This window comes from Microtus oregoni, unplaced genomic scaffold (assembly GCF_018167655.1).
Source record: "Microtus oregoni isolate MIOR12 unplaced genomic scaffold, Mior012 000033F_ref0000390, whole genome shotgun sequence".
Classification (NCBI taxonomy): domain Eukaryota; kingdom Metazoa; phylum Chordata; class Mammalia; order Rodentia; family Cricetidae; genus Microtus; species Microtus oregoni.
In genome coordinates, this window is record NW_024543092.1 from 24,945,071 (window position 1) to 24,959,625 (window position 14,555).

The following is a 14,555-nucleotide window of genomic DNA, read 5'->3' on the forward strand; positions in this document are numbered from 1 at the left end:
ATCAGGAGATGGCTAGCCCAGGGGTTGTCCTGGGCCCCAGATGAGAGGTGACCCTGGGGGAAGCACCTGCTCCCTTGGAAGGTCTCAGGCATCACTAAGTTGTCCTTTGATCTTTTACCCTCACTGGTGGGTGAATCACTTGGGTGCTTGCCCTGTTTGTCCAAGGCTCCAGGCAGAAGAGGAGTTTAGTCTCTGAAGGGCCTGCCATGCGTGTCTTTTACTTGGGGTTCCTGGCCAAATGCCACACTGCCTAGCAGACACACTCCAGGGTCTGTGGTTGGCACTTGTGGTAGGAACTCAACTCTCTTTCTGTGGAGCATGTGAAATAAAGATACCTTAAAAAGTATAAGATAGTACATAGTTAGTGGGAGTTAGTGATACAAGGAAGACATCAGAGTATAAAAAGAGTGTATTAATGCATTTGTGGGAAACATGGAGGAGCTCACCACATCCCAGGAATATGCTCAAGGGGAATCATCCATATGGTTGTGTTATCTGAAGAGAGGCAGGAGGTGGGCCTCCTCGTTGGAGGAAATAGCTTTTGCAGTAGTTTCCTCTCTGCATTTTAAAGACACATGGTGAGATATTTCTTAGTACTGATCGTAGGCCACCATTTGGCTTCCAGTACAGATTGGCCGCACCTCGTCTTTTTTTTTTTGGATTTTCGAGACAGGGTTTCTCTGTGGTTTTGGAGCCTGTCCTGGAACGAGCTCTTGTAGACCAGGCTGGCCTCGAACTCACAGAGATCCGCCTGCCTCTGCCTCCTGAGTGCTGGGATTAAAGGCGTGAACCACCACCGCCCGGTGGCCGCACCTCTTCTGAGGCCTTTTCTGTAGTCTTGGTCTCATTCTGCTGCTGTGTGCACACTGAAGGTATGCTGGCCTGGTGTCATTCTGCTGCTGTGTGCACACTGAAGGTATGCTGGCCTGGTGTCATTTGTACACTGTTACGTGTGAGATGAAATGAGTGACCGTGTGCTGATGTGTTGACAATGTTCCCACAGGGAGGCTGGGGAGACAGGGCTCCAGCTCCCACAGGACAGGCTCCACACATGGCCATCCTGGGCATGGGCAGCCATGGAGAGACCAGGGTCCAGGTAAGAGGCTGCCACCCCAGCCTTCAACTGCTCATAGGCGCTGCATTCCTTTGTGCTGTGTTTGTGCTAAACTTGCTGCATTTCCTGTTTGAAAACCAGTCACATATTTACATTGAGAAAACAGATCAGTGTGTTGCCATACCTAATTCTTTGTTTAGTGGAATAGAGACAAATGATAATCTTGCTTGATGGTGATATGTCTGCTTCTTACTGCTTTATCTTCTACCAGTTTATTCCTCTCTTGAAGTCTCGATTTTTATATTTATCAAAGGGTTTTCTAAGGTCGCTAATGGAGGGCTCAAACCTAAGTGTTGTGCTCTCTTTCATGTCATGGATCACATTTATAAGTTAGAAATGCAGCTTCTTATATATCAGACAGGTGTATTGATAATCACTCTGTATTGAATTAGATATGCAATATTTGTACTTAAATATTTAGAGAACCTCTCATCAGTGTTTGAATTCAAATTCCTTTTAGGTTTCAGAGCTAAACTTGATAGACTGAAATTACCTAAGATTTATGGCTTTGTCTTTTTATAGAAGCATACTCAAATGTGACTTTTGCTTTTGTAAACTGGTGTGTGCAGATTCCCATGTGGCTCAGATCACTGTCCTAAAACACAGCAGCTCTTCCGTCCCAGTACAGTGGCAATTTGAGCAGTCCATTCCTGTGATGCTGCTGAGGAAGGACTCTCCTCATGCTGTGGACAGCACGCGTGTACAGTGCCCAGGCTGTGGACAGCACGCGTGTACAGTGCCCAGGCTGTGGACATCACGTGTGTACAGTGCCCAGGCTGTAGACAGCATGTGTGTACAGTGCCCAGGCTGTAGACAGCATGTGTGTACAGTGCCCAGGCTGTGGACATCACGTGTGTACAGTGCCCAGGCTGTAGACAGCATGTGTGTACAGTGCCCAGGCTGTAGACAGCATGTGTGTACAGTGCCCAGGCTGTAGACAGCATGTGTGTACAGTGCCCAGGCTGTAGACAGCATGTGTGTACAGTGCCCAGGCTGTAGACAGCATGTGTGTACAGTGCCCAGGCTGTGGACACACGTGTGTACAGTGCCCAGGCTGTGGACACACGTGTGTACAGTGCCCAGGCTGTGGACACACGTGTGTACAGTGCCCAGGCTGTGGACACACGTGTGTACAGTGCCCAGGCTGTGGACACACGTGTGTACAGTGCCCAGGCTGTGGACATACGTGTGTACCGTGCCCAGGCTGTAGACAGCACGTGTGTATAGTGCCCAGGCTGTAGACATCACGTGTGTACAGTGCCCAGGCTGTGGACAGCACGTGTGTACCGTGCCCAGGCTGTGGACAGCACGCGTGTACCGTGCCCAGGCTGTGGACAGCATGCGTGTACCGTGCCCAGGCTGGGACAATGTCAAGGCTTATCTTCTTGATTTGGGTATTGAGCAAACTTTGAAGCTGCTGTGTAGTTCAGAATAATCCAGTTCCTGGTAGGTGTCTTTGAAAAGAGAAGCACCAGCAGTGTAGACTTGGGTTGACATTTGACTCCCTTGAAGTAGCTGAACTTACACAGAATACCCCACCACTCCTGACTGAAACTTTCCAGCACAGCCTATATCCAGGGCTTTCTGCCCCGCTACCAGCTGGCACATGACTCTTAGCTGACCCAGACAGATGTTTGTCCAGAATAATGGCGAGGGAGGGGCAGAGATCTGACTAGGTAGATGTCTCTTAAGGCCAAAGACCACCAAAAGTAACAAAAGCCTGTAGATCTTCTTTGTAAAGCTATGACTCTGAAAATGGCTTTAGCCGCTAGGGTTAGATAGGATCTAGGTGTAGCTATCTGCATGTCCCACCCTGAAGTGTTTAAGGAACCTAGATCCTGACACAAGGCACCTGGCTAAAAGTCAGGCTAATGTTCTTGAGGCTTTGGCTCTTTGCGGTTGCTGTGCTGGAAGAAGAGCTAGTGGTCCTCCCTTGAGCAGCTAGTCTCCACTGATAATTCTCCCACTGCAGAAGTCACTCAACCTTCCTTTCCCTGCCAGCAGCAGCAGTCCACCTGGTCTGCTATGCTAAGCAAGGTGGTACCTTCTCCTTGTCCTCTTTGGCCTGCCGTTACCCCAGTCCCATGTGCAGAATCTTTATGCTAAGCCAAATGACAACTGTTGAGTTGTGGGCGATAAGAGGTTTAGTTCTCCAGGGAAGCTTGCACCTTCACTAGATACAGGAGAGTACAACTAGTATTGTCAGACTGACTGTGTCTGATGCCCGTCTTAGGTAACTGTCCTGGATCCTTGGTCTCTGCCAGGCTGTTCCATCAATCAGCCTGTGTACCCAGGGCTCCACGGTGCTGTGATTCTTTGCTTTTTGGTTGGTGGATGAGTATAACTCCTACAGGTGAGTAGGAAGGGTGCTGTTTACAGAGGTGCCGTAGAAACAGGCCCATGCCCGTCTCCTCTGGGAAGCCTGGGCCTTAGTAACCTCACCTGCAGCTCTCAGGACAGTGAGAGCTGCATCTCCTCTCCACCATTTCACAACCAGCACGTCAGTGCCTTTGGTTTTCCTGACAGATATTCCTTAGCATAGCTGCACTTAGAAAATAAAGCAAGAAAGCCTACTGAAACTGTGAACCCTACAAAGAGTTGCTATACCCACAGATCCCTGTCCCATGCTGAGTGCCCAGCAAGAATGTCACAAGAATTGGGTCATTCTCACCCCTAGTGTGATGACAGAAGTTACAGGGATATGTTTCAAATGCCCTAGGGGAACCAGTTCTTCCTGGGGTTGTTGGTCATGGGGGTGTTGATTTCTTCACATTGTTTTAGCAGAGTACTGAGCATGTCCTCACAGAAGAGAATAGAGTGGCTCCCTAGGAGAGATGCCCTGCTAGAGAGATGTCTACCCTGGTACCCACATCACTGCACAATTCCAAGATCCCAGAGTAGCATGGTGTCTGTATGTCCCACCACTGTGACAACCATCTCCACGACACCAGGATGCACCCTATGTGGTGGTGTCCTTGTGACTGGTGATGAGGCTAGAGGCCTTAGCCACATGTAGACAAAAGTTTAGGACAAGGAAGCAGAAGGCTAATGAGAAAGTGGTGGGCGCCTCCTGCTGGGCCCACACCTGAGGGTCAGGAGCCGTAGGAATTGAAGGACTGGACGTGCCGTGAAGGCTAGTCATCAGTTGTTCCAAGGACATGTCATCCTATCCCAAGGTAATCCTTTCAGGGTGCTCTTCCCATGCGTGTTTATAAAAACAGTTGCTACATGCTGAAGAACTCAGGGCAGCAGCCGCAGCTCTTTGGTTCTTTGTATCTATGCCAGGCTTCTCCTGATTTCCTGGTCTTACCCAGGTGGTCTGCACTCTCACACACATCAAGGATCTCAGCCATGGCCTGGCCTGGTACCATTCGCTCTCCTTCTGGACTTTTTGCATCTTCAGGACTGGGTCCTCTCTGAACTGCGGGCTTTTAGCCCCCAGCATTCTACATGCCACTGCTTCCTGGCCTTTTGTCTGTGTCCTGGGCCACGGTTCTATAGCCTAGCACCGACATCCCTTTTGTGAACTCTGGCACTGGGCAGCTTTAATGAAACAGATATGTGGGTACCCTGATTGCATGCTCTCCAGTGGTTTACTGAGCATGATATTCTTCACGTGCTGGATGATGGGTTCTTCAGTCTCACTCCTGGTGACTCAGCGAGTGATGCCATGCTTCCCGATGTCTTAGTTCTAAGTTCAGTATGCATACCCATAACCACCAATTTTTTTTAAAATGTTTATTTATTTATTATGTATACAATATTCTGTGTGTATGCCTGAAGGCCAGAAGAGGGTGCCAAACCTCTTTACAGATGGTTGTGAGCCACCATGTGGTTGCTGGGAATTGAACTCAGGACCTTTGGAAGAGCAGGCAATGCTCTTCTTAACCACTGAGCCATCTCTCCAGCCCCCATAACCACCAATTTTTGAAATCTCATTTCTGATGTATATATCTTGGAAACTATGTTTACACATATAAAGAAAATGCCAGACAATCAAAAGCAATAAGCAAGTTGTCGTCCCTGGCACAGATGTGCAAGCTCTGGGGGCACACAAGGCCCTGGACAGTCGGTCCTGTCCAGCCAGTGACTGTAGCAGCTGACTGATTTGCTGCTCATCCAGGCTGGAAAGTTCCAGCAGGGAGTTGGCTTCTGTCCACCTACTTGGCCACAGTAAACTTGACACATTGGGAGTCTATACTGGTGTGTGTGTTTTCTAGCTTTAAGACCAGAGGAACCCATTTACCCTGTTTTTCTGATCACTTGAAAACAGAAACATGGTACTGGTCACATGTTAAAGCCCACAAACTACATAGACATTGTGTCCTGCTTTGAGACTTGGGACTTTGAAGGACAGCTCTATTTTATTGGGTTATAATAGAAACATAATCACAGTCTTGACTGTGAAGGTTGGGCTGGGAAAACTTCTAAGACCTGAGACCAGAAGGCCAGTTTGAGCAGCCTAGTGCTGGGTTGATGTCCACTTGAAAGGCTAGAGGTGAATCTGGGAGCAGCTAGGGGCAGAACGTGAGCAAGGACAGGGCTTCATTGGCGCCTTGCCCACACGGAAGAAAGTCCACAGGCCACTCGCTGCTGCTGCTGCTGCTGCTGCTGCTGCTGCTGCTGCTGCTCCTGCTCCTGCTGCTGCTCCTGCTGCTGCTCCTGCTGCTGCTCCTGCTGCTCCTGCTGCTCCTGCTCCTGCTGCATTAGTGCTTTTCAGTGGTGTGTGCAACACCAGCTCTTACATAGCTGGTCCTTAGTTGGAATTGTTGTTGTTTTAAAGATCAGGCAATCTACTTTTTCTGTGAAATTACTGAGGTTGTGTTTTGGGCCAGTACATTTTTATAGTGGGTTTTTCCCTGGCTTAAATATTTTTGTATTTCTTCAACATATAAAATAGAAAGTTGTTACTGTTTCAAGATTAAAAAAAAATAGACAATATTCTTCATGTTAAAAAATAAGACTCGAAATGCTTTATATTCAAAATGGCAGTGATCCCTTTTGTCATAGTTCACACATTTTCAGAGTCTGGACCTAACTGCATAAACGTGGGAGCTGAGGTCTCGGGGTCACTGCAGTGACCGCAGCCTGGCAGATAGGGGTAGGTGCACCCCAAAGGTGGCCATCATCCCAGCCACCCTGTGACCAAATGGCTACCAGAGTTGAAGTTTTGACTTCTCCCTTGCTATTCTTCAGCCCAGCTGGAGAGGAAAAAATGTGTTAAGTTCCATTAAGGAGCTGTAAACTTAGGTGGGATTCTTCACTTCGCCCCTTCTCATGATGACCCAGAGGGGCCTGCACACTAGGAGGCTACAGGACTGGGAGTGGAGATGACAGGGTGGTGAGGTCGTGTTAATCTGGACACCTGTTAGGCCCATCACCTCACACTTCAGGGTCATTAGGCAGGGTGTGTTAAAGCCATTGCTTTCAAGTACCAAAGAAAGCCAAGAGCAAGACTTGGAGAGAAGTGTGTTGTTGAGAAAGAGCCTCACTCTGTGTCGTTATCCTGCCTGTAACTCAGAGATCGCCTGCCCCTGCGTCCTGAGTACCACCATGCCCAACCAAAAAGTGTTATCTTTAAGATGTGGAAACAGTTTTTTTTCTTCAAGGCTAGCTCTGCTCCAAGTCCCTTCCCAGCATAAGTGTCTGTCAGAGGCAGGAAGTGGCCAGCTACACTGTGGGGTTGGGGGGCTTGTGTGCTCAGCCCTGGGAGAGCCACACGTGGCTTTTTCTGTGCTTGGCAGGAAGTCCTCTCAGCCATCTGCATATGAATTTCCATTTCCAGAGTCATTAGCAGTAATAAACATCTAGATGTCCTGCAGATGGTTAGAACTGGCACCAGGAGGAACAATTGTGACAGTTTCCTTCTACTAATAGCACTACCTCCTAATTAATTGCTTCCACTTTAATGAAATAATTATAGAACAAAATTTAATGACAGGTGGTACAACTGAAAAATGTTGTCTTCCAGTACCACTCAGCAGTCTGTCTTTATGCATACTTAGAAGAGAGCTACTGTTTGGAGACAGTGCTTCTTACTTGGGTTTTATTTCTGTTTGGTGCAGGAGGCAGACAGTATGAACATGACCAGTGGAGAAGATACTAGACATCTTGCAGGTGGAGTCCTCGCCAGTATCTTAAAATGAATCAGTAGGTTAATGTGTCACATGCGCAGCTTCCCGACTGGGGTCCACCGACTTAATTCAAGGAGTGTTTGCTTCTTCCAGGAAGTGTGGGAAGACAGTGCAGTGCCCAAACTCTGCCCCCTTCAGAGAATCTTCAGAGTGATGCCACCCGGTCGTATCAGCAAGAAGGTGGCAACTGGAACCACACTGTAAAAGAAGGCACAATTCCTTCTTATCAGAGGCTTCTCCCACATGCACTGTAAAAAATGTCCATTGGTTTGGTTTCAGAGGCTGCTCCTGACCCCGTGACCCATCACGTATGCTCCCTGATCTTAGCAGAACTCTGATTCCCTCACGCCTTTTCTTATTAGATTGTGAAAATGTTTTCCCAAATCATTAGTCCTTGATATCATGGAGTCTTAGCTATTTTTGATACTGTGAAAAGATACCATGACCAAAGCAGCTTACAAAAGAAAGCACTTAATGTAAGGCTCAAGGTTCCAGAGGGCATGTCAGGGAGCCAGGCAGCAGGCAGGCCGAGGAAGACTCTTAAACTGGGAATGGCTCCTCACCCAGTGACACGCCTCCTCCAGCATGGCCACGCCTCCTCCTGCATGGCCACGCCTCTTCCGGCTCGGCCACGCCTAATCTTTTCCACTAACTGCAGACCAAGCATTCAGACATATTAGCCTATGGGGGTCATTTTAATTCAGACCATCACACATGGTATCTAATAGCCATATAACCTGTCAGAAATTATTGTTTCATTAGAAATTCTAACAGAAGTCAATTATCCCACAATTTCTTTTCTTGATCCTCAGAAGTGTTTGGATAGAAAAAAAAAAACCTAGATTCTTTCTTGCTTGTTTGTGGGAAAGTTGGTTCTGCTTGGAGGTGAGATGGCTCAGTAGTGGACAGTGGCTGCTCTTCCAGGGAGCCTGGGTGTGATTCCCAGATGGCTCAGTCGTGAAGGACAGTGGCTGATTTTCCAGAGAGCCCGGGTGTGATTCCCAGATGGCTCAGTGGTGAAGGACAGTGGCTGATCTTCCAGGGAGCCCGGGTGTGATTCCCAGATGGCTCAGTGGTGAAGGACAGTGGCTGATCTTCCAGGGAGCCTGGGTGTGATTCCCAACACCCACACAATAGCTCACACCAGTCTGTAACTCCAGTTCCAGGGGACCCAACACGTCTTCTGGCCTCTGTGGACTCCAAACACACAAGTGATGTACAGACGTACATACAGACAAAACACCCATAAAGGTGAAAAAACAAGTAATTTTTTTTTTTAAAGCAGCACAGTAGGTCAGACTGAGAAGTAAGGTCCTCTTTAACCTTTGAAGTTACTCCCTATCTCCACTGGGAACACAAGAGTAGCGGTGCCCAGGGCCCTGACAGCCACTCCTGACCCCTGAAGATGTATCTAGTAGGCCTCTAGAAATGTTCATTTTCGTCTTCACACTGACAGTTATCCAGACCACTAGCTCCAGTGTGCTGTGCAAGGCATGCATGTTCCACCTACCAGAAAAGTCCATAGCTCCCACATCTGAACCGTTTGTGTTTGTTCAGCTTCTTCAGGACTTCTGCATACTATGTCTGCAGGTCGCTGCTGTGACCTTAATGCCTCGGTGTGGAACTTGCTTTTGTGATCCTCCAGTGAGTATTTCCCTTTAATACCTACTTCCTGTCCTCATTTTTGCTTCTTTGAAACATTGCTGCCTTTAGAAGGTCTGTTTCTTTGCTGTTCACTTGTGTAACTTTGGATCAAGTTTCTGATCTCTCGGATTGAAAGTATATTCCTATGAAAGCTGTTTTCCTTCACAGAATCTGTATTCTGACTTGTCAATAAAATGTGGATGCCATTCACAAGCTCAAATAAGCCGTTGTGTTGGTGGGATGTTTATGTCTTTTAAAATACCAGTGTGCAGAGCTTTGCCAATTAGAATATTGCTTCTGTTGTTTTCCAGTCAAGTGGTAGGTAGAATTTCCACATATCAGTTTAAAATAAAAATATGCTTTTTACTCATACTTCTTTCCTTTTATGTATGTATTTGTTTATTTATTTAAGACAAGGTCCTGTTCTATTGCCCAGACTGGTATGCATGTCATATCTTTCTTTTTCTTTATAGAGAAATAATGCTAGCCCAGAATCTTACGGTCAGTGTTCCTAAAGTCAGAAAGATCAATGCATTTTCAGGAATCAAAAAATTTGACACATATTTTCTTTCTAAGAGGAAATGGGTGTGCTCTAATAGAATGGATGCTTCATCCCTTGGAATAACTAACTGTGAAACCGTTAGGCAGAGACATAAGTGGAATAGGCAGGTATTGCTAGGCAGTTGGGAACTGTGAAAGCAAGTAAGACAATAGAACAACAGGGGCAGGCACAGCTCTGGGTTGTTACAAGAAAGGGATGAGCATGTCTGAGTGAGGTGAAAAGTGAAGGCATGTTTTCTTTCCTTGCTTAGAAAACAGTATTTTTATTATCTGTCAATATTTTTAGAAATATATGCTAAAATGTATGTAGAACGTGATATGAATTAGAAAAAAACTGTAAAAAGGCAAGTCACTTGCACTCTACGCTGGAATCAATTCTAAAGTACAGGAAAATGGAAAGATAAATAGAAGAGCACACTTGTTTTGGAAACCAATAGATCAAGTACAACAAAAATAACGACATACATTTGAGCAGTAAATGCCTTTTGGTTTGTATTCTTTCTGAGCGCCTGTGGACAGTGATAGAATCCAACTATGAGTTAACCCTTAGCAATTAGCTCACCATTCTATTTATTGAGGAAATGACTTGCAAATTTATTTTAAAATATTAATAAAGGTACTCCATTTAAAACTTACAGAAGGGAAGTGATGTCGCAGAACATACATCAGAAGGCACCAGGAATCCATAATTCCAGCTCAGTAGCAATTCTACCTGCATTAACGTTGAAACTGACTGTCCAAGAAAGCTTGATTGATACTTTGTGGGTAATTTCCACTAATTTCAGTGGCTTAGCCAGTGACAACCCTGTGTGCATGTCTGGTTCAGGCTGCCAGGGCCAAATGAGCAGAACACCTTGCCCTCTGAATGGGGTGCTGTGTGGCGGCTACTCTTTTTGTTTCCTGAGAAACATGGGGGCTGGCTGTCATGTGTCCACTTCCCTAGCTTAAGTAACTCCCACAGGGTTTAAAGGAATACCACCTATGGGTAAAGATTAATTAGGGGCCGGAGAGGTGTCTCAGCAGTTAAGAGCACTGGCTGCTCTTCGGTGACCTGAGTTTATTAACAGCACCCACAGTGGCTCACAACCATGCCTCACAACACACACAGGTGGTACATAGACAGACACAGGCAGAATACCCATACACAAGAAATAAAAATAAATACAAATTTTTGCCATCTAAGGAGCCAGTCTTTTAATGATCAGGACATTCAAAAGCAACCCGGTGTAAGGGCAAATTTAGCAGTCCAGCAAACATGGTCGGGTAGGGAGGAGAAAGGAGTGGAGACTCCAGGCTTTCCTTTCAGGTTGACTCACAGCACCAAGAGACCATCTAGTCAACAAAAACAAACCCTAAGACTGATCTCAGAAGTATACCATAAGACTCAACATTTTTAACTTTCATCAACAAAGTCACAAACACAAAGAAAAATCAGGAAATGTAATATATCCAAAAGCTAGAGATAACAACTTATCCCAGAGGAAATCAAGACTTAAAAATGCTCACAACCGTAAAGGAAGGCATGAACAACCTCTGTTAAGAAATGTATGAATATATATATAAAGAAACCAAAAAGCAGTGTAATAACAGAAATGAACGACTCCCCAGAGGTGCTCCAGAGTGGCTCTGAGTAGACACAGCAAATTTGGAAGTTATTAAGCCTTAAAAAAATTAAAGAATAAAAGGAAACAACTTGAGGAGCCCAGGGAGCCCTGCACTAGCTGGGCATCTCATAACTAGTGATGCAGTACCATGGCCAGGGAGATCACAGCACAGTTTATTTAGGCTCATGGTTCCAGAGGGTGAGTCGGTGATGGCAGAGTGGAGGTGTGGAAGCTGGAATGGGAAGCCAAGGGCTCACACAGTTAGCAGTAGGCACAAGGGGAACAAACTAGGAGTGGAGCCAGGCCTTCCGTTCTCAAAGCCCACCCACAATAAGGCAAGACCGCCTAAGCCTTCCAGACAGCATCACAAATGGGACCCAAGTGTTCAAATGTCCGAGACTATGGGGACATCTCATCCAAACCACCACAGCCACCATGCTGTAAAAATGTTGTCAAACTTAGACATAGAGAAAGAAGGAGCCCAGAAAATGTTAAAATTCCCTCAAGCCACAAGTTCTAATGGGTCTCAATAATAAAAGCCCAGAGTTGGATATAGGGGAAAATGCTGAGAGATCAGAGAGATGAAGGAGCAAAACCACAGCCACCTTACCTTCTCAACTTCCCAGTCAAAAAGACTGAGCGCCTGTCTCCTCCCGCCTTCTCACTTCCTCTCTCCACCCAGTCATATCACTTCCTGTCTGTCTGTACAGACCTCCAGGGCTCTATGGTTAGCTAGTGAATAGCTCTGCCCTCTGCCCTTCAAGCAAGCTTTATTTGTACAAACAAGATATCATCATAGTGTCTCCAAAGAAGAATGTGTGGACCCAAGAAAACAGGACACATTTGGAAAGACATAGATGTATGAGGGCTGACAACACAGAATCTTGAACGTGACTTATTAAAGACATGCAACTCCTAAGATTATCGCTGATTTTTTTTTCAAAGCTTTGGAAGATAGAGGACACATTTATATTACTCAAAATGCAAAAGAAAGACTAGGGAGATGGCTCAGAAGTCAACACCCACGTAGGGCATCTCATAACTTCCTGTAACTCAGTTCAAAAGGGATTTGATGCCTTCTGGCCTCCATAGGTACTTCATGTACATGGTGCATAAACAGACAAGCAGACACATACACATAAATAATTTTTTGAAAATTAATGCAAAAGAAAACTTGTCAACTGAGAGTTCTTTATCAGGCAAAGCTATCTTCCTACAGTAAGGATGAGGTTAAGGTATTTCCAAGATACCTTATATTTACCATAATAAATGGCATTCATTTACTATACTAGCCTTGTAGGAAATGCAAAATGAGGCCAACGAGATGACTCAGCTGTAAAGGCACCTGCTGCAAAGCCCGAGGTCCTAAGTCGATCCCTACACCCAACAAAGAATGCGTTGTCTGCAGAGCTTCCCATATGCACACACACAAATGCAGTCTATTGCTGGTCTTAAGGTGTGTGAGGAAATTATTTGATAAATTCATGTTGTATTGTGATGACTTTGGGATAATAAATGTAATTCCTACAGAAACCAGATAAATTTGCTGCAGAATATACATAAGGGGAAATAAGAGAATCAAATGAGCTACAAAAATATTGGAGGAATAAAAAAGACCATTTTGTGAGGATATAGAATGTGAATCTTTGTTTATATTTAAGGCCAAAGACCAGTCAAACCCAATTCTCCTTCCTCAGCCTGCTAATAGGATTACAGGTATGCATACCATGCCCAGTAAAATGAGTCCTTTTATTTTTGTAAAGATTTATTGTGTTTTATCTGCATGTATGTCTGTGTACCATTTGGAAGTGGTGCCCACAGAAATCAGAAGAGGGCATCAGATCCCCTGGGAGTAGAGTTACAGACAGTTTTTGAACAGTCTTGTAGGTGCTGGGAATTGAACCTAGGTCCTCTGGAAACATGGGCATTGCTCTTGACCACTGAACCATCCGTCTCTCCACCATAAAATGAGTCTTAATAGATTCAGAAAAAATATGTGTAATATTCTCTGACCACAATAAAATGAAGCTAGAAATGAGTAACATAAGGAAAACTGGAAATTTTACAAAAATGTGGCAATGCCCATGGTACTAAACAATTAGAATTGAAGATTGAAAATGAAAATGCAATTGAACAAAACTTAGGAAATACAGTCAGAGCAGTGCTGGGAAAATGTATAGCTATGAGTAAAATGTATAGCTATGAGGAAAATGTATAGCTATGAGGAAAATGTATAGTTTCCTTAGAAAGAAGAAGCCAAGTCTGATGTCTTATGCCTATAACCTCTACTTAGGAGTCTGAGGCAGGAGAATTGCTGTGAATTAAAGGCCAATCTGGGCCTCAAGTCTCAAAAATATTAACACACACATAGTCAGGAGCCTGAAGCAGAGGGATTACAAGTTCAAAGACTGTCTGGGCTATGGATGGAGTTCAAGACCAGCCTGGGAAACTTAATGAGACCATGTCTCAAAAAATAGAAATAGGTCTCAGAGACAGAGTACTTGCTTAGCTTATGCAAGGCCCTGAGTTCAATCCCCAATACAGTAGTGGGGGGCTATCTTAACTGACATGGAAAGTTAGTTCTGCTGTGTTTATCTCTGCATACATCCCTGCCAAATGGCCAAATCAAGTTTGTCTCTCTGATTCCTTTAACACAATCTGCCTGGAAAGAACTATTGAGTACCCCTCCATCTGTGTCCTGATAGCTTCTTCATGCAGGCTCTGTGTACTGCGTGTGGAGGAGCAGAAATCTGAAGGCATGTTAATAGGCTATCAGCTAGAGTCCTGCTCAAGTAGAAATGTACTATCCATATTCCTGCAGTGGGCAGGAGACAGTGAATATTGCCTATGTATCCTGGTCAGTCTTTTATGTCAACCTGACACAGCCTCAATTGAGAAAATGCTTCTATAAGATCAGATTGTAGGCAAGCCTGCAATTAGTGATTGATGTGGGCATAGTTACCCCGGGCTGGTGGTCTTGGGTTCTATAAGAAAGCAAGCTGGACAAGCTAGGAGGAATAAGCCAACAGACAGCATTCCCCGCTAGCTTCTGCCTCCAGGTGCCCACCTGGTTTGAGTCCTGCCTTGGTTTCCCTCAACAGACTGTGATTCAAGACATGTAAGCCAAATAAACCCTCTCCTCTCCAAGTTGCTTTTGGTTATGTGTTTCATCACAGCAATAGTGACCCTAACTAATACATCAGGGTCACCACAGAACAGGTGATGTACGTGGTGCCTCCAAAAGAGCAGGGAATTCATGAATCCAGTGTCACAATAGGCCAGGGACAGAAAGAAGACAGAGGGACTCTGCCCACTGAGCACTGTTGGATCTGGGGACCAGCAGACACCGCAGTAATAAGCCTAGGGACAAAATATTCAGCCTCTGGTGGCTGCTGAGCCCATACCCAGTCTTTTGTTCACCCTGCTGGATACATCTAGACTCTTAGCCCAGGGTCCAGTGTCCAAAAAGGCCTATGGCTACTGGTTGGTGGCTGTGGG

At 45.5% G+C, this 14,555-nt stretch overlaps 1 protein-coding gene across 5 annotated transcripts in view; it reads left to right on the forward strand.

The window, feature by feature from the left end:
* The window catches only part of Fam120b (family with sequence similarity 120B), a 71,656-nt gene extending 63,124 nt beyond the window's left edge, over positions 1-8,532 (forward strand). For 4 of the 5 annotated variants that reach the window (XM_041679960.1, XM_041679963.1, XM_041679962.1 and 1 more), the window contains exons 9-10: positions 1,004-1,096; positions 7,180-8,532. In XM_041679960.1, coding sequence (XP_041535894.1) covers positions 1,004-1,096; positions 7,180-7,220 — 134 coding nt within the window. In that variant the 3' untranslated portion in view covers positions 7,221-8,532. The remainder of the gene's footprint in view (positions 1-1,003; positions 1,097-7,179) is intronic. The other variant, XM_041679964.1, reaches the window with a different exon arrangement.
* Positions 8,533-14,555: the final 6,023 nt, after the last annotated feature.